The 21150-nt window shown below is 38.7% G+C and overlaps 1 protein-coding gene across 2 annotated transcripts in view; it reads left to right on the top strand.

Annotated features, from left to right (window-relative positions):
* Positions 1 to 21150, top strand: part of KDM2A (lysine demethylase 2A) — a 91076-nt gene that overhangs the window by 34206 nt on the left and 35720 nt on the right. For both annotated transcript variants that reach the window (XM_068978922.1, XM_068978921.1), the window contains exons 3-5: positions 16549 to 16687; positions 17439 to 17517; positions 17943 to 17989. In XM_068978922.1, coding sequence (XP_068835023.1) covers positions 16549 to 16687; positions 17439 to 17517; positions 17943 to 17989 — 265 coding nt within the window. The remainder of the gene's footprint in view (positions 1 to 16548; positions 16688 to 17438; positions 17518 to 17942; positions 17990 to 21150) is intronic.

Raw genomic sequence — 21150 nt, 5'->3', positions numbered from 1 at the left:
AGCCTTGACATACTCCTTTCCCGACTTGGAACCAGTCTGTTGTTCATGTCCAGTTCTAAATGTTGCTTCCTGAACTGCATATAGGTTTCTCAAGAGGCAGGTCAGGTGGTCTGGTATTCCCATCTCTTTCAGAATTTTCCACAGTTTACTGTGATCCACACAGTCAAAGGCTTTGGTGTAGTCAATAAAGCAGAAATAGATGTTTTTCTGGAACTCTTGCTTTTTAATTGATCAAGCTGATGTTGATCTCTGGTTCCTCTGCCTTTTCTAAAACCAGGTGAAACATCTGGGGATTACACCTGCTCTAATCTTTGTAACTTCATCATGGTCCAGTGAAACATTACTTTGAAATCCTGAAGTTTTTCTTGAGCCTTTGTGGAAATTCAAGGCTTGTTTTGCAATTTCATATTTAGAAGTTCTTCCATTTTAATTTGTAATCACTAAATATTGACCTGTATAACCCATATATACAAAAGCTGTTTGGGGTCCTCAGTAATTTTTAAGAGTGTAAGGGATTACGACCAGAAAATTCCAGAACTTCTGTTGTAGGGATTAAGAATAGCTACTTGTTAAGTAATTCTCGTTTGTTACCTAACTTTTTTGATTCTTTCTTCATAACTAAAATTGACATTTTATTGTCTTCATTGGATTATTGTAAGGGTTATAAATAAGCTATAAAGTGGGTTTGAAAATGCTACACAAGGAGGCATTCATGTGTTAGCTATTATTATGATAGAAAATGTAATAACATCTAGTCACATTATTTAGCTGTAGCATTTCATAGCAACACTCACCTGTGTGAAAGTGGACTGTCTAAACCTGTTCTAAGTTCTTTTTTGCATTCTGCTCTTGCCTATGCCTCTAGTCTTTTGTTAATTAAGTGAGTTTTGTTTTCTAAACAAATTATGAGCTTCTGGAAAACAGCCACTCACTTCTATATTTTATTTCCTGTCTTGGACAGAACTCAGCCTACAATAAGTACTCAGGACATGTAAATTCTGGTACAAAAGCCATGGGACTCACCAGCTTAGAATCTCTATGAGGATGATGGTAGGGAAAGAGCTGTTAGGTCTCTGTTCTAAGTCTTTACTCTGTCTCTCTTAGAAACTTTCTTTCAGTACTGAACAAGCTTTCTAACAAGTATAATGAAGGATGAAGTATGGTTTATCAAATCCCTTCAATTTGTTTGTCTATTCCCCTTTCTCTCGGCAGTATAAAATTTAACATAATTTACTTTTCCCTAGGGTTTTTTCTCATTACATCCCAACAATACAAGAGAATCATAGCAGTAGATGCCAAATAATTCAGATTGGCATGATTTAATTTTTATTTTCTAGAACTGTATATAATTACTCCTGTAATATCTTCTGAGATTTTAGAGCAACACAGGCAGGCAGGTGTGAAATTTATTTTATGTCAATAATTGAACTGTGCTCTAAGCCTTCTCTTTTTTGGTCACTTCTCTTTTTTCCTTTAGTCTTATCTTCAGTCTTCTGTTCTAGTCTGTCTTGATGTGTGAAAACTTCTTCTTGTATAAATAAGCACGTAGCTCCTCTGTTCTGGCTCTGCACTTCCCCTGTTCACAAGTGACTGTTCCTTTAATGGTCATATTATTCCTGAAATGTTGATTTCTGTAACCCAGAAATCAACAACAGTAGAACCAACTCTTCCACTTAGGCTTCTAAATAACACCTTCCAGGAATGACCACTTCTATTAAATTAAAAGAGCAGGCAGTGTGGGGATGACCAGGGTACAGTTGTTGGATTTCATGAAATTTTATCCCTAGGATTAGGTATTTGGTATAAGAGGATTTAGAGATGGTGGAACCATGAAAGAGCTCCTGAGAGGGTTAGGCTTAGAAAACTTACTAGAAGTCTGCCACCTGGGATGATAAAGAAGGAGAAAACCTTATCCAGTGTTTAATGCTATGTGAGAAAAGGCATGTCAAGTAGGACTTGTCTCTAGCCACGTAAACCAAATCACCCTTTTTGGGAAAGATGGTTATTTCCCAATCCAGTGTTGCTTCCTGTTCAAATCCACAATTCTTAATAGTTTTTGAGCTCATGCTGGCTTTTTTATGTCTTTTATCTCACTTAACCCTCATCCAGTCCTGTGCCATGGCTTTTGTTATAATTGTTCGTTAAGTGGCTCTTACACAGTGAGAGGCAGAACTGTTACTTGAACCCTAGGCTCTGCCACTACTCCACTTAGCCTCTTTGTATAGGGCACTCATTGGAAAAGCCCCTGATGCTGGGAAAGACTGAAGGCAGGAGGAGACGGGGAAGACAGAGGATGAGATGGTTGGATGGCTTCACTGACTCAATGGACATGAGTTTGAGCAAGCTTGGGGAGTTAGTGATGGACAGGGAATCCTGGTGTGCATGGGGTCGCAAAGAGTTGTACACAACTGAGCAACTGAACTGATAGGGCACTTTACAGTTTGCAGAGTGTTTTTGCATATGTACATTTAAACCTCACCACAATCCTGTGGTGTCAAGAATTAAGTGAAATTATTGACATATTCACACAAGAAAATGAAAACTTAGGGAATTCAAAGCTCAAAGTACCAGTATCTAGACCCAGGCCGATACCCACTCCAACTCTGGTTGCTTTGTTCTCCTTATGTAGTTTTGCTGAAGATAATAAGTGATAAATGGAGTCATACCTGCAGGTAAATTTTTCTAAGAATGTTCACTTGGTTGGGAGGTGATTGGCAATGTTTTAAATGTCTGGAGGAATTTAGCAAACCTGGTCATTAACTTGCATTATTGGTCTCTCTCTTAGCTTGAATATAACTGCTTTATTGAGTATTCCTTTTGCTGTTGGGCTTCTTAGTGCAGTGGGTTACTTTGCCACTCTTTTACTACATTCCTAGGTCAATTCAGAAGTGAAGACTCAATTTTCTGTGCCTTAACCGTAGTCGACACAAATGAATGACTGAAAGATGGGAAGTGGTCTTGCCAGGATTCTAATGCGGCCATGGCAGTGGGGGAGGGGAAGAGTATATGTGTCTGTGGGGGATATTGTCAAATACCAGCTCTTGATTGATTGCCAGTTCCTTCCAGAGCTTCTGCTCCTTAACATGGAATTTCATGACTCCTCTAAATCTAAGGTTTGACAGTTTGAAAGAAGTCATTTGTTGGTTAAGAGATTGACCTTTGTCTATGAATCAAAGCATTAGTCAGAGCTCCAGAGAGGAAGGCCATAGAGGAACACATGTTGATCAGAGGGATATAGCAAAGCTGGAAATAGGTGCATTTATGGAATATCTTCTGGCTTCAAGTGACTGCTTGCTGTCCCCCCTAACTCACCTAAAATTTAGGAGAAGCAGTGTGTGTGACACCTTTAATGGTTCATATTATTGACTGAGTAAGTAGAGTTAATGTTTTCCAAAATCAACTGTCCTTTCAGGTTCACTTTACCTTTCTTAGTGACTGGCAGATGGTTCTTACTTCCCTTTTAAATTTGAGGTAAACTTGTAGGGGCTTTATCTTTTTCTATAAATTGTTTTGCCCAACAGCTTCACTAATCTTCACCTTCTAGGAACTGGAAATGGCTCTGCTTGTGCCATCTATCATACTAATGACTTACAGTTGTGTCAATTACAGAAGATGGTGAAGAAACTAGGCATTATCTTTGTTTCTGCATTCTAGGTGTCTGTTGCTGTAGAAACAAACCAGGCAGTAAACATAGGTGTTCAGGGACTATTTGAATCTCAGAGGATGTTCATTGGCTAATGAAAATAAGTTAAGACATTTGTTGAGTTGAGGGACAAACTGAATATTTCTGAGTTCATTACTGTTTCCATTTTTAATGGGTGGTATTTTCCATTTTGTTCATGTGTGGGTAATTTGAAGATTATTTCCTAGTGATCAGTCCTTCCAAAATTCCCTTTTCTGCTCTGGGAGATAAAAATTAGAAAAAGCAAACATTTTATATTCCTTTTAGATAATGATTTCACTTAACTCAGAGTAACTTTTGAATGTCAGATAGTAAGAGTGCTAAGTTTAAGAAGTATTCTGTGGTTATGAAAAGGAGGTGAAGATTTGAGAGTGGTACAGAAAGTAGAGTGAGGAATTACACATCTTTTTTCCCCAGCTACTTAAGAAGTAAAACCCCCAAGGTGACTTGGACATTGACAAATGCTGTTATTTCCAGTTTCTCTGATGGTTTGGGCTTCTTTTGGAGGATAAACTGATCGAACATGTGCATGTTGATAGAACGTGTAATATTGCTGAGTACTGCTTTTGCCAGTATCCAAGAAGAAAAGTGTATGTATATTCTAGTAAAAACCTTTAGGGGAATGAAAATGTGCCTTTTCTGTAATGTCTGAACTCACATTATTTCTCTTCAGGATGGTGTTGAGATGCCTGTCTTCATCCTGAATTTCATAGACTGATTTTGCTACTTACAGCAGTTTTTGTCTTTTATAGAATTGTGGCACTATCATGATTAATTGTGCAGCAGGCACCCTGAACAGTTGATTATACCAAATAGTATGCAGAAAAGCAGGGAACGTTGATGGAAGAGATCCAGCACTGTAACTCATTTCTCAGCCAGTTGGTTTTTTGGAGGACATATTTGTGGCTGAGGGAGTGAATCCTGACTCAGGATTTGGGGCTCATTCTGTACACACTAAGTATTTGACATTAGTTCTGAGGGAACTTTTAGGGGGGGAAGTTCACTTTGTGTTGTATATCCCTCTGCTTCTGAACATTCTGCCTTCTCAGCTGTCTTTTTTTCTTTTTTTAAAATCAGAGACTTAGATGTGAATATGCTTCTTGCCAAATTTCTATTTATGGATTACTCTGTCTTGTTGGAATTACTGTGATCTGCTAATGTTTTGTATATATAGAAAGTGTTCTTTGTGCTGTTGGTCTCTTCATAAGTTGATCTTCAGTTAGCCCAGAAATATTTGAAGGCCAAACTGTCTATGAAAGAAATGCAAGCTTTTCAGCTGTGTAGTTGATAAGTACGCGTTCTTTGTAATACAGTAAAGCAGTTGTGTTAAAATTAAGCATGTGTCTTCCTTTATCCTTGTCTTCAAGCCTCTTAGTATTTTAAGGGCAGTGGGTGTCACATCTAAAGGTAAAAACTTGTGCCCAAGGTTTAGTCACTGTAAGGCAGTGACTCCTACTGGTTTTGTACTACCTTAGGCTACTGCCATTAAATTTCTCATTGGATGTAATGAAGTTACCACATTTTTCTAAACAAATTACTTTTATTTTTGAAAAATGTTATTCACCTGTTAAGGAGAGCCTCAGTAATCCAGTGGGAAGGAGTTTAGTTCAGTTCAGTTGCTCAGTCATGTCTGACGCTTTGCGACCCCATGGACTGCCGCACGCCAGGCTTCCCTGTCCTTCACCATCTCCTGGAGATTGCTCAAATTTATGTCCATTGAGTCAGTAATGCCATCCATCAATCTCATCTTCTGTCGTCCCTTTCTCCTGCCTTCAGTCTTTCCTAGCATCAGGGTCTTTTCTAATGAGTCGGCCCTTTGCATCAGGTAGCCAACGTATTGCTGCTTCAGTTTCAGCATCAGTCCTTGTAATAAATATTCAAGATTGATTTCTTTTAGGACTGACTGGTTTAATCTCCTTTCAGTCCAAAATACTCTCAGTTCAAAAGCTACAGAGGTCACTGCTACAGAGGAGCAATATAGAATCTATATCCATAGTCCTTGGCACTTAGTAGATGTTCAGTAAAGTTATATTGAATGAGAAAACATTTCTACTCTTAAGTGGAGCCTTCATCAACCATTCTACTACTCCTTCCTCTTGGACTTGAATAAATTCTGTATCTACCTGTCTTAATACATATCACATTAATGGTAATACTGTAATTTATTTACATGTCTGTCTCCCCCTACTGGCCAGAGATCTTAGCTCTAGACTGTGCCTTTTATCTTTGTATGCAGAGCATCTGGCTATAACTCCATAATGAGTGCCCTGTTATATGAATAAGTGTTCAAATAATTTTTATATCAAAAACACACATACACACATAGAAAGGTGGTAGGCAGTGATTCATCTACATATGTACCTGCCCCAGTATGTGATCTTACAGTAATATTGGATTTTCAAAAATATGGAAAGAAAGAAAATGAGAACAACACCTTAAAGGTTAGTTGATTTTTAGGATATATATGTATTCATATACATGACTTCCCTGGTGGCTCAGATGGTAAAGCGTCTGCCTGCAGTTTGGGAGATCCAGATTCAATCCCTGGGCTGGGAAGATCTCCCGGAGAAGGAAATGGCAACCCACTCCAGTATTCCTGCCTGGAGAATCCCAGGTTCGGGGGAGCCTGGTAGGCTACAGTCCATGGGGTCGCAAAGAGTTGGACACGACTGAGCAACTTCACTTCACTTTTGGATTCATACTTTTGTGAAGGGGACCAGTTGAGAACCTGAGCTTGCTTCTTTCTTTGAAGATGTATAAGAGCTTATTAAGCACTTATCAAGTAGGGATTTGGTGTGTGTTGGAAAGGTTCAGATGTAATCTGTATCACTTTATAAATTTATAAAAAGATGCCCCCAAGCTTTTTGTTTAAAGCAATATCATGATGTGGGACGTGAAAATATAGTTGTTGCTTGGCTTCTTATAACATCACCAGCGCAGAGGTTGTGTAATTAAAACTTCTCTCTAAGGTAGTGAGGTAGATCTATCTCAGATCAGAACTTAGAGACACTAGGAAATGTAGAAATGAATCTCGGTTAAAAAAAAATGTTGGCAACATCATCTTTACAGAAAGTGTGTGGTAAGTGTCCCTGACTACAAATATAGAGAATGAAAACAAATTTTAATTAGCATATATAATAAACATACTAGGTTCAAAGCACTCTTTGATGTAAAGTGGTCTCTGGTTAGAAATTGCAATATTTTTATTTCAGCCAAAATAACTGAATGTCCAGGAAGACAACCAGTAAAGGTAGAATTAGAAGTCAGGATTGGTGAAATGTTAAATAACATTTAAGGGAAATGTCGTATCCCTTAGCACGTATCAGAAACCTCCCTCCCTTGGGAAGATATTTTGCTCATCTTTCTACCAGGCATGGTGTTCTGGTTTATAGACTGCTTCGTTGCCAACAGCCCCACCACTTCACATCCTTGCTCTGCCGGAGCCATTTCAGTTTTCTGGGATCTCCTTTGACAGTTACTTCAGCTGCCCCAAGCCCCTGGTCTGGCCAGAGTTCGTCGCTTAGTGATTTCAGTAGTAGAGAGTAGTGGTTAAGAACATGGGTTCTAGAATTGGGTCCCAGTCCCAGCTGGACCAGTTACTAGCTTTGTAACTTGGGCAGGTTACTCTGTCCTTCATTTGCCTTTCGTCATAGAGAAGAGAGGATAGTATCCTTACATGTGTTAATACATGCAGAATGCTTGTTATAGTAGTTGGCACATAGTCAACACTGGAATGTTAACTGCTGTTACTACTGTTACTTTTTCCTGGCATCATAGTTCACCTTCAAACCAGTAGCCCTTCTGGGTGTCATTAATAAAAAAGCAACTGCCTTTTCATACTTTATACAATTTCTTCATTCTCTGACTCTTTTGATCCCTTGGGGAATGGTAATTGCCTAAGCTCTCCAGAAATAACTGCCTTAACATCTGGTTGATTGAGATACACGGAGATTTGTTTAATATGGGGGGGCCGTGGGGAGGACAGGAGGATGATGTGGAAGTCCCTTGGAGGGCTGCCCTACCAACCCACCACTCGTGCCTCTCAGTGTCCCTAGTCAGGACAGAGAGGGGCTGTAGGTCAGCAAAAGGTCAACACAGTATAATATAATGTAAGAGAGAGCAAGGCTGAGAATCAGGTGGTGAGGACTTTATTGTAGAGCACAAAGGGACCTTGTATTATTTACCTCCAAGGGAAAATTAGGATCTAGAGAGGTTAAATGATTCACTTAACTGTCTAAGATCACACAGTAAAGTGTCTGTAGTAGAATTGACAAGGGATAAGCTCTCCTTTTAGATAGTTTAGCTTTCTTGTTTTTCTGTTTTCTAAAAGGGTAAACTTAGGTCAGTTTTACCTTTCTTCTTTGTAAAATAATTCCATCATATTTCCTGATTCTCAGAAGTTATTGTAGGCAGAAACTTTCTGATATAAAATGAAGGAATTGTACAGTGACTCTTAACGGGAGATTTTTGATATATTGCATTATTTTTAGAAATTGGAAGATATTTGCAACAAAACTTGCCGTTCTAACCATTTTAAGCAAATTAATTCAGTGGTGTTAATTCACAGTGTGGTGCTGGCATCATTACTGTTTTCCAAAACTTTTTTCATTACCCCAGATAGAAATTGTATAATCATAAAATGGTGACTTCCCTTTCCTCCTCCCCCCAGCCCCTGGTAATCTCTAATCTCTTTCTGTCTCTATGAATTTGTCTATTTTAGGTATCTCATAAGTGGAATCATACAATATTTTATCTTTTGTCTGACCTGTTTCACTTAGCATAATGTCTTCAGGGTTTACCCATGTTGCTGCAGGTGTCAGATCTCCATTTTGTTTTATAGCTGAATAATATTTCGTTGTATATATATATAAATACTACATTTTATTTGTCAATGGAAATTTGGGGCTGTTTCCATTTTTTTTTTTTTGACCATCATGAATAATGGCATTATGAACACTGGTGTTGTAGTGTCCGAGTCCCTGCTTTTGGTTGTTTTCTTTTGGTTCTAGAAGTAGAATTACTGGATCATATGGCAATTCTGTGTTAAATCTTTTGAAGAATTGCTGTACTTTTTTTTCACACAGGCTGCAACCAGCAGTGCATAAGCATTTTAGTTCCCCACTTCCTTGATAACTTTTGTTATTTTGTGGGTTTTTTGTTTTTTTTGTTGTTGTTTTTTTTCTTTTTTGGTGATAGGAATCTGAAAGGATGTGAAGTAGTATCTCACTATGGGTTTGATTTGTGGTGATGTTTGGCATCTTTTCCAGTGCATATTGACCATTTGGGTATCTTCTTTGGAGAAATTCCTATTTAAGTCCTTTGCCCATTTTTGAATTGGGTTGTTTCTTTTGTTGTTGTTGAATTACAAGAGTTCTTTATATATTCTAGATACTAATCCCATGTCAGATGTATGGTTTGCAGATATTTTCTCCTGCGGTTTCTTTTCACTCTGTTGATAGTGGTTTTTGCACAAATTTTAAAAATTTTGATGAAGTCCAGTTTACCTATTTTTTTTTCTTTTGCTTTTGATGTCATTTAAAAAAATCCTCTTTAAAGCTAATGCTGTGAAGATTTTCCCTTGTTTACTTCTAAGAATTATATAGTTTTAGCTGTTAGTTTAGGTCTTTGATGTGTTTTGAGTTAATTTTTTGTACCAAATGAAATGGTTTAAGGTAAGGGTCTGACACGTTCTCTTGAATGCAGATGCCTAGTTTCCCTTGCATCTTTTGTTGAAAATATTTTTAATCTTTAACTTAAATCTCACAGCCACGTGTGGCTAGCAGCTAACATTTTGGACAGCTCGGATCTAGCTGATCTTTAATTTTTCTCCTTTAATCTGTTAATGTGGTAAATGACATTAGTCGATGGAGTGGAAATTCTCAGAACTAACAAACTGCTTTTGCATTTCTGGCACAGCATGGTGGTTCATGAAATACTTTAGGACTTTTTTAAGTCACTTATCTGTGTGTCTTTTCATATAAAGTCAACTGAAATGGCTATGAAAATTTAGAAGAAAATTTTGCTTTCTCAAAAAATGTTATTAGGCAAGATTTGGTCTGGTCTTTATTCTTATAAAAATACATTGCTTTACTTTAATATGTGCATTGTATTAACCTTTTTTCTGTTACAGGCTGCCCACCATTATTTTGTATTGAGATAGAATTCATATGCTATTCAATTCACCCTTTTAAAGTGTACAACTCAGGGACTTCCCTGGTGGTCCAGTGGCTAAGACTCCACATTCCCAGCGCAGGGGGCCTGGGTTCAGTCTTGCTCAGGGAACTAGATCCACATGCCGCCACTAAGAGCTTGCATACCGCAACAAAGAGTGACAATGCCACATACCTCAATTGAGACCCAACGCAGTCAAATAAATATTTTTTTAAATAATAATAAAGTGCACAATTCAGTAGTTTTTAGTAAATCTACAAAGTTGTGAAAACATTCAAGTGAAGTCGCTCAGTCGTGTCCAACTCTTTGTGACCCAATGGACTGAAGCTTACCAGGCTCCTCCATCCACGGAATTTTCCAGGCAAGGGTACTGGAGTGGGTTGCCATTTCCTTCTCCAGGGGATCTTCCCAACCCAGGGATCGAACCCAGGTCTCCCGCATTGTAGACAGACACTTTACCGTCTGAGCCACCAGGGAAGTCCTCTGTGAAAACATTACTAGTATCTAATTCTAAAATATTTTCATCACCCCAGTACACATTAACAGTTACTCTCCATCTCTCTTCTCTCCAGCCTATGTCTTTATAGATTCTGTACATTTCAGATAAAGGTAATCATAAAATATATGGTCTTTTGTAATTAGCTTATTTCACTTAGTGTTTTTGTCGAAGTTCATCTGTGGTTGAAGCATTTCTCAGTACTTCACTCCCTTCTATTATTGCTTAACTATATTCCATTGTATGGATATATTGCTCAGTCCCTAAGTTGTGTCCAACTCTTTGCCACCCCATGGACTGCAGCACTCCAGGCTTCCATGTCCTTCACCATCTCCCTGAGTTTGCTCAAACTTATTTCCATTGAGTCAGTAATGTCATCCAACCATCTTATCCTCTCACGCCGTCTTCTCCTCTTGCCCTCAGTCTTTCTCAGCATCAGGGTCTTTTCCAGTGAATCAGCTCTTTGCATCAGGTGGCCAAAGTATTGGAGCTCCAGCTTCAGCACCAGTTCTTCCAATGAATATTCAGGGTTGACTTCCTTTAGGATTGACTGGCTTGATCTCCTTGCTGTCCAAGGGACTCTCAAGAGTCTTTTCCAGCACCACAGTTCAAAAGCATCAGTTCTTCAGCTCTCAGCCTCCTTTATGATCCAACTCTCACATCCATACATGACTGCTGGAAAAACCATAGCTTTGACTATACAGACCTTTGTTGGCAAAATGATTATCTCTACTTTTTAATACGCTGTCTAGGTTTGTCATAGCTATTCTTCCAGGGAGCAAGGATCTTTTAATTTCAAGCGTGGCTGCAGTCACCATCTGCATTGATTTTGGAGCCCAAGAAAATGAAATCTGACAGTTTCCACATTTTCTCCATCTATTTGCCATGTAGTTATAGGACCACATGCCATGATCTTCACTTTTTGAAAGTTGAGTTTTAAACCAGCTTTTTCACTCTCCTCTTTTCACCTTCATCAAAAGGCTCTTAAGTACCTCTTCACTTCCTGCCCTTAAAGTGTTATCATTTGCATACTTGAGGTTATTGATATTTCTCCCCACAATTTTTTTTAAATTTTTATTTATTTTTTTCTCCCCACAATCTTGATTCCAGATTATGCTTCATCCAGCCCAGCATTTCTCATGATATACTCTGCATATAAGTTAAATAAGCAGCGTGACAATATACAACCTACAAGTACTCATTTCCCAATTTTGAACCAGTCCATTGTTCCATGTCCAATTGTAACTTTTGCTGCTCGTCCTGCATATAGGTTTCTCAGGAGGCAGGTAATGTGGTCTGGCACTCCCATCTTATTAAGAATATCCACAGTTTGTTTTGATCCACACAATCATAGGGATTACCATAGTCAATGAACCAGAAGTAAATGTTTTTTTTGGAATCCCCTTGCTTTTTCTATGATTCTGACAGATGTTGGCAATTTGATCTCTGATTCCTCTGCCTATTCTGAATCCAGCTTGTACAGCTGGAAGTTCTTGGTTCACATACTGCTGAAGCCTAGCTTGAAGGATTTTCAGCATAATCTTACTGGCATGTGAAAGAAGTGCAATTGTGTGGTAATTTGAGCTTTCTTTGGTATTGCTTTTCTTTGGGATTGGAATGAAAACTGACCTTTTCCAGTCCTGTGGCCACTGCTGAGTTTTCCGAATTTGCTGGCATATTGAGTGCAGCACTTAAACAGCATCATCTTTTAAGATTTGAAATAGCTCAGCTGAAACTCCATCACTTCTACTAGTTTTGCTTGTAGTAATGCGTCCTAAGGCCCACTTGACTTCACACTCCAAGATGTCTGACTCTGGGTGAGTGACCACATCATCATGGTTGTCTGAATCCTTAAGAGCTTTCTTGTACGGTTTTTCCATGTATATTTGCCACCTTTTCTTAATCTCTTCTGCTTCTGTTAGGTTCTTGCCAATTTTGTCCTTTACTGTGCCCATCTTTGCATGAAATGTTCTCTTGGTATCTCCAGTTTTCTGAAAGAGATCTCTAGTCTTTCCCATTCTGTTTTTTTCCTCTGTTGCTTTGCATTGGCCACTTAAGAAGGCTTTCTTATCTCTCCTTGCTATTTCTGGAACTCTGCATTCAATTAGATATATCTTTCCCTTTCTCCTTTGCCTTTCACTTTTCTTTTCTCAGGTATTTGTAAGACCTTCTCAGACAACCACTTTGCCTTCTTGCATTTCTTTTTCTTGGGGATGGTTTTGGTCACCACCTCCTGTACAGTGTTACGAACCTCCATCCATAGTTTTTCAGGCACTTTGTCTACCAGATTGAATCCCTTGAATCTATTTATCACCTCCACTATATTGTAAGGGATTTGATTTAGGTCATACATGAATAGCCTAGTGATTTTCCCTACTTTCTTCAATTTGAGCCTGAATTTTGCAGTAAAGAGCTGATGATCTGAGCCATAGCTAGCTGCAGGTCTTGTTTTTGCTGGCTGTACAGAGCCTCTCTATCTTTGGCTGCAAAGAATATAATCAGTCTGATTTGGATACTGACCATCTGGTGATGTCCCTGTGTGGAGTCATCTCTTGTGTTGTTGGAAGAGAGTGTATGGATATATACTATATTTTATTTTCCCATTTGTCATCACCCATTGGTTATAATGAATAATGTTGCTGTGAACATTAGTATGTGTTTTTGTGTGGACATGTTTTCATTTTCTTGGATAGATACTTAGAAATGAAATTTCTGGGTCATATGGTAACTCTCAACCAGTTTGAGGAACTGCAAGACTCTCTTTCTATAGAGTTGTCTTGTTCTGTATTCCCACTAGCTATGGGAGGCTGTATGAGGCTTTTGGTTTTTCACATCCTCCCTAGCACTTATTACCTAGTAGGTTAAGTCTTTCATCCATTTTGAGTTAATTTTTGTGTATGGTAAAAGATAGTGGTTCAGTTTCATTCTTTCGTGTGTAGCTGTCCACTTTTCCCAACACCATTTATTGAAGAGACTGTCCTTTCCCTGTTATATGTTCTTGCCTCCTTTGTCATAAATTAATTGACCTTGTATGTGAGGAGGTTATTTCTGTGTGCAAATGAATGCTTTCTAAAAATGATTGTTGTGGGAAACCATATTTATTTCAGTGGTATTGCTCTTGCTTTTTGACATGCTTGGAACTCATCTTTTGGAGTTCTTTTCTAAGACACATATGTGAAATAAGGTGAGGAAGAGAACTGAGTGATGGCTTTCAAAACACAAACCCGTTTAAGAAATCTGTCAGCGAAAATAACCAGCCTCCCTTCAAATATAAAGGTACCTAAAAGTATTTTCGAGCATTGGTGGCATTTTTAGAGTAAGAGTCTACTAAAAATAGATCTTTTGGCCTTTAAGCTGTGACTTAATGACAACAAACTGCTAGGTAAGAGTGTTATAAGGGGTTTTTTGGCCGAACTTGGGAAAGATAACAGGTATTCATCAGTGTTTCTACCTAAAACTGGTAAATTGAATCTCGCTCTCCTCTGGTGTGTAACCATCAGTTTTATTTACTTTAATTTTAATTTCTTATTTCTGCTCTTTCCCTGGTCCCATTGCCTAAGAGACTTTTCTCCAGTGTCTCATTTTCTTAACGTGTTTATATAAATTCTGGTGCTGTGTAATTGATTCTAGATCATCAGTATCTAAATTCCAGGTTTGGTTGTTCTTAGCACATACTCCTTCTCACCCAGACCTCCCCCACCCGTTGGAACCTTAGTTGATGAGCACCACGGCAGGCGGGGGTCGGGGGTGGGAATGATGGGCAGCGGAGGGCGCGGGGAACCTCACCAGGAAACTAAGGAACAAACCAGCCTCTTTTTCCATTCCCAGTTTTATTTTTTTTTTAACCCAAGGCATGCTGTGCTCCCTGTTTCCTTCTATTTGTGTTGATAGGGAGAGGGGTGTTCTGAGTGGGGTGGTAGATATTTTTTTATTCGTTTAAACTATTTTAATACTCAGAGGGATATGGGAAAGGTAAAGTGAGGAGCTCCGCTTGGGTGTAACCAGGTGGTGGTAGGGTCTGGGCTAGGCAGGCCCTTGTGTAAGCAGTAGCAGGTACCTTTAGCTGTAGATCGGAAGGAAGCCATGGAATGTCTCTCTGAAAATCCTTCTTTTGCTAGTCTGCCTTCTGAGATTTGGCTTCTGATCTTCTCCCATGACACACGCATCTTTCCCCAGTATCTTGAACCCTGGGGTTTTATGTTAACAGGGCTTCCCTGGTGGCTCAGGTGATTAAGAATCTGCCTGCACTGTGGGAGACCTGGGTTGGGAAGATCCCCTCGAGGAGGGCATGGCAACCGACTCCAATGTTCTTGCCTGGAGAATCCCCCTAGACAGAGGAGCCTGGTGGACTGCAGTCTGTGGGGTCGCACGGAGTTGGACACAGTGAAGCGACTAAGCACAGCACAGCCTGGAGCTGGGCTGCCTCACCGTTGCCGCCCACACAAGTTGTCCCATGTGCATGTGTTACAGAAATTTCAGCAAGTTTTAATACTGGCTAAACTAAACTAACTATACCAAAAGGTAAATTTGCAGCGTAGGCAACATGTTATCTTAAGAAAAAAATTAAAAGTGTACAACTCAGTGGTTTTTAGTATATTCAAGGTTGTGCAGATGTCACCATTGTTTAGTTCTAGAACATTTTTAATTGTTCCCCAAAGGAGCCCACATTGTTAAGTTACTTTCTATCCCTCTGTCTCCCCAGCCCCTAGCATCCATTAATCTACTTTCTGTCTCTGTGGATTTGCTTGTTCTGGACATTTCATGAAAATGAAAATGGCTTTTTGAGGGTAGTGACTGAGTATGTGGAGCTGCCCCATGAGCCAGAGCTATTATATCTCCTCCTCTTCCACTTCCTGTTGTACACAGAAAAGGTCATTTGTACAGCAGAATATTAAAATAAAAAATGAAATTATGTAATAATCTGTTGTGTTTGGCATCTTTCACTTAGTTAGTATGTTGTTTTCAAGATTCTTCCATGTGTAGCACATAACAGTACTTTGTTCTTTTTCGTGGCCAAATAATATTCCATTGTGTAAATATACCACATTTTGTTAATCCATTCATCAACTGACTGACATTTGGGTTGTTTCTGCCATTTGGCTGTTATAAATAATGTTCTGCCCTGAGCATCTGCATTTTAGATATGTTTTTAATTGTTTTGGATATACACCTAGGAGGAGAATTGCTGAATCATGATTTACTGTTTAATGTTTTGGGAAACTGCCAAACTTTTCCAGAATGGCTGCAATATTTTACATTCCCATCAACATTGGAGAAGGAAATGGCAATCCACTCCAGTATTCTTACCTGGAGAATCCCATGGACGGAGAAGTCCATGGGGTCGCAAAGAGTCGGACATGACTGAGCGACTTCACCTTCACCTTCAACATTATGTTAGGGTTCCAGTTTCTCCACATTCTCTTCAACACTTGTTATTGTCTGCCTTTTTTGGTAATAGCCGTCCTGGTGGGTGTAAAGTGGTATATTGTTGTGGTATTAATCTGTATCTTGCCTAATGACCAGTGATACTAAGCACTTTTTATGTGCTTGTTGACCATTCGTATGTTTTCGTTTGGGAAGACATTATCTTTAATGCTAAGTATTGATGGTCTGCTCTTTGGAATGCTGTTGCTTAGGTTAACTTTATCTGCTGTAAAAGAGGTTTTGCTTCATTAATTAAAATGTTTTAGTCTATTCTCAAAGGTTGTTTTAGAAAGCTAATCCAGAAGTAGACTTCCCCATAAAAAAATTATGTTTTGTATCCTGGTCTGTAAAGTCTATAAAGACAGTTTGTCCACCCTCTGATAAACGATGGTAGATAAATTAAATGTTTCATTGGACTTTTCCTGGTGGTCTAGTGGTTAAAACTGTGCTCCCAATGCAAGGGGTGTGGGTTCAGTCCCTAGTCAGGGAACTAAGAGCTCATGCTGTGTGGTGCAGCCAGGGAAAAAAAATGTTTAGTAGACCCTATTTGGTCATATTTTTGTTGTAAATTAATCTGTAGGCTCAAAGAGTTAGCAGTGTAAAATTTACAAGTGGGGAACTTAGTGACTCATTTTAAATTTCGTACATTGTGAGAATATTAGCTGACCTTTATTTGAGAAAAAGATCTACAAAGCAAGGCAAATGGATGCTTAACATAGCAACTGAAAATCTTGAAAAGGTGTATGATTTCATCCTTCTGTCCCTCTCTCCCCAGCGTGGTACCATGCGACGACGCTATGAAGATGATGGCATTTCAGATGATGAAATTGAAGGAAAAAGAACTTTTGACTTGGAAGAGAAACTCCACACCAACAAATATAATGCAAATTTTGTTACTTTTATGGAAGGAAAAGGTCAGTATCATTTGGATTCAGACCTGCAGCCACTTGATGTAGGAGGTTGTAGACTCTGGGAGCTGTGGGCTCAGCATGTCTGCAGCCAAAATACTGCCTGTTAATGCTGTGATGCTGTTTTATCTTTATTTTCTCTTGTTACACAATGCTGCTCATGCACCAGCCTCCCCTGGCCCCCCAGTCCTACCCCATGAGTCATTCTCTGCTATATTGGAAGAAGCAAGTGTTTATTAGGACAGGAATGTTGGGATTTTTTTCCTAAAGGCCTCTCCCTTCTCTCATCCCTTGGTTTGGGTTTAATTAAGAAGAGTTCAATAACCATTCTTTTAAGCATGTACCTGCGCCACCATGACTGAGCTCCATGTGTGTCATGCAGCTTTGTTCTTGGGCAAACTGACAAGGATGTCATGATACGTATTGGAGTGGACAGAATTAAGTTTTAGGCTGTTAAGGCACAGGATGTGCTTTCTGCTTGGGATTTATGAGATGACTCAATAGTACTATCCCCTGTTGGTTAAATTCTGAATTATTGTGGAAATATAGATTTAGCAAAGCCCTTGAGTCCTGCTTCTCAGTGTGCTCTCCCTATACCTCAAGAGATGTTTCTTAGTAACAAGCATGTATTACCTAACAGCAAAACTGTATACACAGAAATAGCAAACACCATCTCTTATCATATTACATAGCTCCTTTTATCTTTTTCCAGCTAAACCTCTTGGCCTTTCTAACAGTTGTTTTCTTATGGTGACAGATTTTAATGTAGAGTATATCCAGCGGGGTGGCTTAAGAGATCCTCTGATTTTCAAGAATTCCGATGGACTTGGAATAAAGTAAGTGTTCACTGTTGGGTTTGGCTGCAAAGTGGCCACATTACACCCAGGGCTATAGACAGTGCAGTATTGATAATCCAAAGCATAGATCATTGAAACTGTCTGAAGTGTGTTGTTATACGTAAATGAGAAAATATAGATGAACTATAAAGAAAATAAATGTAAATCTCCTGAAATCTACCACCCTGAATAATCCCTATTAACCTTTTCTCATATATTTTTTCCTACATATATATGTACATCTGTTTATATATGTATAAACATGTTTATATACGTATAAGCATTTATATTTAAAATATATTTTTTAATCCTCAATTTGAAGATTGATGGGGCTTGACTGGGGAATTCTTAGTTCTTTAAGAAAAAACTCACCCTGACTAGAATAGTTGTGCTTCCCATTATACTTACTGGTGTTTGTTTCATAGGATGCCAGATCCAGACTTCACTGTGAATGATGTCAAAATGTGTGTGGGTAAGTGTACACTCGAGGCCTTTGTCTTTGAGGCAAAGATCTAAGATTTACAGCTGAGTCTTAGATCTCTTACTGAGATTTTAAGGTTTAAGAGCATTAAACTATTTATTTGAAGTATATACTACTTGAAATAGTGTCTTGATTAGATACTACTATTTAGCAACTGAGAATTTTCTCAAAGGGAGTTACCGAAGTTGCTTCATTGAGTACTTCTCATGAGATATACAGCATCTGAACATCTGCCTCTTTCCTGCCTTCCAGTTTTACCACTGTGCATCCTTCCTTCTCTCCATGAAGAGCCTGCCTTCCAGGGTAAAATTTCAAAAGTAGAATTGTATTTCTTTGAGTCAAGAATGAAACCTCATTTATGATTCTCGTCCTTCCCTAAAAGCCATAGAGAAATTTCCAGAAAATTTTCACTAACGCTACATTTAGCAACATGGCTAAGGTTTGAAACTTCGTAAACTGCGAAGTAAATACATTAAAATATCTCTTCATCAGTGTTTGGTTAACTTGAGTCTTTAATCAGATTTGTATTTCATTATATTCAAAATTCAGGGGGAAAAAAGCAAATTAGAGCAGTGTAATTAAAGAAGAAAACTTCTGGTGTCACTAAGTGAAAGTCACTCAGTCATGTCCGACTCTTTGCAACCCCATGGACTGTAGCCTGCCAGGCTCCAGGGATTTTCCAGGCCAGAATACTGGAGTGGGTTCTGTTCACTTTTCCAAGGGCTCTTCCCAGCTCAGGGATTGAACCCTGGTCTCCCACATTGCAGGCAAATTTTTTACCATCTGAACCACCAGGAAAGGCTTTGGGTCAATTTTCTGCACATCATTGGAGTTCAGTGTGGCCCTGAGACATATGCCAGGATCCTCAGGAATTCAGAGATTGTTACTCTCATATACATGATCAGGCAGTAAAGTGGATTAAAATGTTTTAGAAATATTTCTAACAGAACGTGAAATGAAAGGAGCTTTGGATGCTCTCCCCCTGAGAGCTTCTGTTGTGCCTCATCCTCTGTGCCGAAGCTTCAGTGCAGGCTGTCCCTTTGAAATGAAGTATTGCAGTACTGTCTCTTGGCCACTTGAGGGCTTTCTTTAGACAGTAGAAAAAATGTTTATCCAAGGGGTGAATGTCAGAGGTAGAAGAAGGTTCTCTAAATCACTGTATTTTTCACTCCCCTACATGTTTCTTTGTTAGATGCCGCTTTTCTTCCTGTCACTGTGTATTTCCTATTACTCAGCACAGTCTCTGGGGTGTAGTAGATACTCAGTAAATCTGTTTAGTAGTTACTCTTCACAAGGCAGGGTTCTCAGGGTGCTTCAGAAAACCTAATAGTAGAGTACTTATTGTTCTGTTACTTGACTTTTTTTTCCTAATGACCTCCAGGAAGTAATTCTTTGGATCCATAAGTTAATGAGCCACCACAGCTTTTCTCTATTGGTCAGGCATTCTTATGGGTCTATAGTCCACCCCACTCCAGTACTCTTGCCTGGAAAATCCCATGGATGGAGGAGCCTGGTAGGCTGCAGTCCATGGGGTCACTAAGAATTGGGCACGACTGAGCGACTTCACTTTCACTTTTCACTTGCATGCATTGGAGAAGGAAATGGCAACCCACTCCAGTGTTCTTGCCTGGAGAATCCTGGGGACGGGGAAGCCTGGTGGGCTGTCGTCTATGGGGTCACACAGAGTTGGACACGACTGAAGTGACTTAGCAGCAGTAGTATAGTCCACAGATGACTTGCATCAGAATCATATGTGGTACTTGTTAAAAATAAAGACTTCTGGATCCTGTCATAGACTTAAAGGATCCACGTTTCTGAGCTATACTAATAAAGAGACTTATTTACTCACTAGTTTTCTTGTGGATTTCTTCCTACTTCCTACCACTTTCTCATGTCCTCTGTATGTATACTGCTAAAAATGGTTGGAGCCCTTTCTAACCTTATATTCCAGCTAGACCTGTGGATGGTCATAGATAACTTTGTTGTGATTTAAATAAAGCAGTGATTATATTTAAACTGGCAAGACTTATCAGAAATTTCAGCTTTACGCTTTGTGACCAAATTGTTTGAAGTGTGGATAGTTTTTTCTTGGATAACGGATGATTGTTAAAATTCAGTGAACAACATATTGGTGATTACATAACCCATTATTACTAAATATACTTTGGCTAATTGATTCTTTTCTACCTAAAGAATTTTACATCTCCAGTGTCAGTTCATGTCCCCCAAAGAAGAAAAGTTTCCGCATTCTATCGTGGAAACTTTATGTAAGGGGATATGTTTTATTTTTAAAGTGTGGACTCATAACTGACAGGTTTCAAATCCCAGTTCACTAATTACTACATTTGTAACATTGGGTAAGTTACTTAAATGTGAAGAACAGTGTCTGGCACATAGTATGTGCTCAGTTAATGTTAGCTATTACTATGACTGACTGTCATTCTTTTCTTTAAGTGCTCTGGTAGCCTTGGCAGAATGGTGTTTGCTTTGATCTACATTCCTAAAGAAGAACATTTACTTTTTTTATTATGGTAAAATACAAATAATTTAATATTTATCATTGTAATAATTTTAAAGTATTCAACTCAGTGACATTAAGTATATTCACAATCTGCAGCCATCACTAATACCAACTTTCTGAAATCCTTCATCACCCTAAACAGAAACCCAATACCCATTAAGTAGTCATTCCCTGCTCTTGCTTTCCTTCAGGCCCTGGCAACCACTAATCTACTTTATATCTGTAGATTTGCCCATTTTGGATATTTCATGTAAATGGAATGATAAAACATGTAGCCTTTTGTGCATGACTTCTTTCACTTAGTATAATATTTTTGAGGTTTATCTGTATTGTAGCATATAACAATACTTCCTTTTTATGGTTGAATAATCCATTCATTGTATGGGTATGCCACATTTTGTTAATTGATTGATCTCTTGGTGGACATTTGAGTTATTTCTACCTTTTTACTATTATAATTAAACTGCTAAGAACATTAATGTGTGAGTTTTGTTTGAACATTTGTGTTTGATTCTTTTGGATATATACCTAGGAGTAGAGTTGCTGGGTCATATGGTTATTCTAGGTTTAATTTATGGAAGAACCATTAAGCTGTTTTCCATAGCAGCTGTGCCATGTTAACACTCCACCC

This window comes from Capricornis sumatraensis, chromosome 8 (genome assembly GCF_032405125.1).
Source record: "Capricornis sumatraensis isolate serow.1 chromosome 8, serow.2, whole genome shotgun sequence".
Lineage (NCBI taxonomy): Eukaryota > Metazoa > Chordata > Mammalia > Artiodactyla > Bovidae > Capricornis > Capricornis sumatraensis.
The sequence above is the reverse complement of the archived record's forward strand: the minus strand, read 5'-3'. Positions and strand labels throughout refer to the sequence as shown.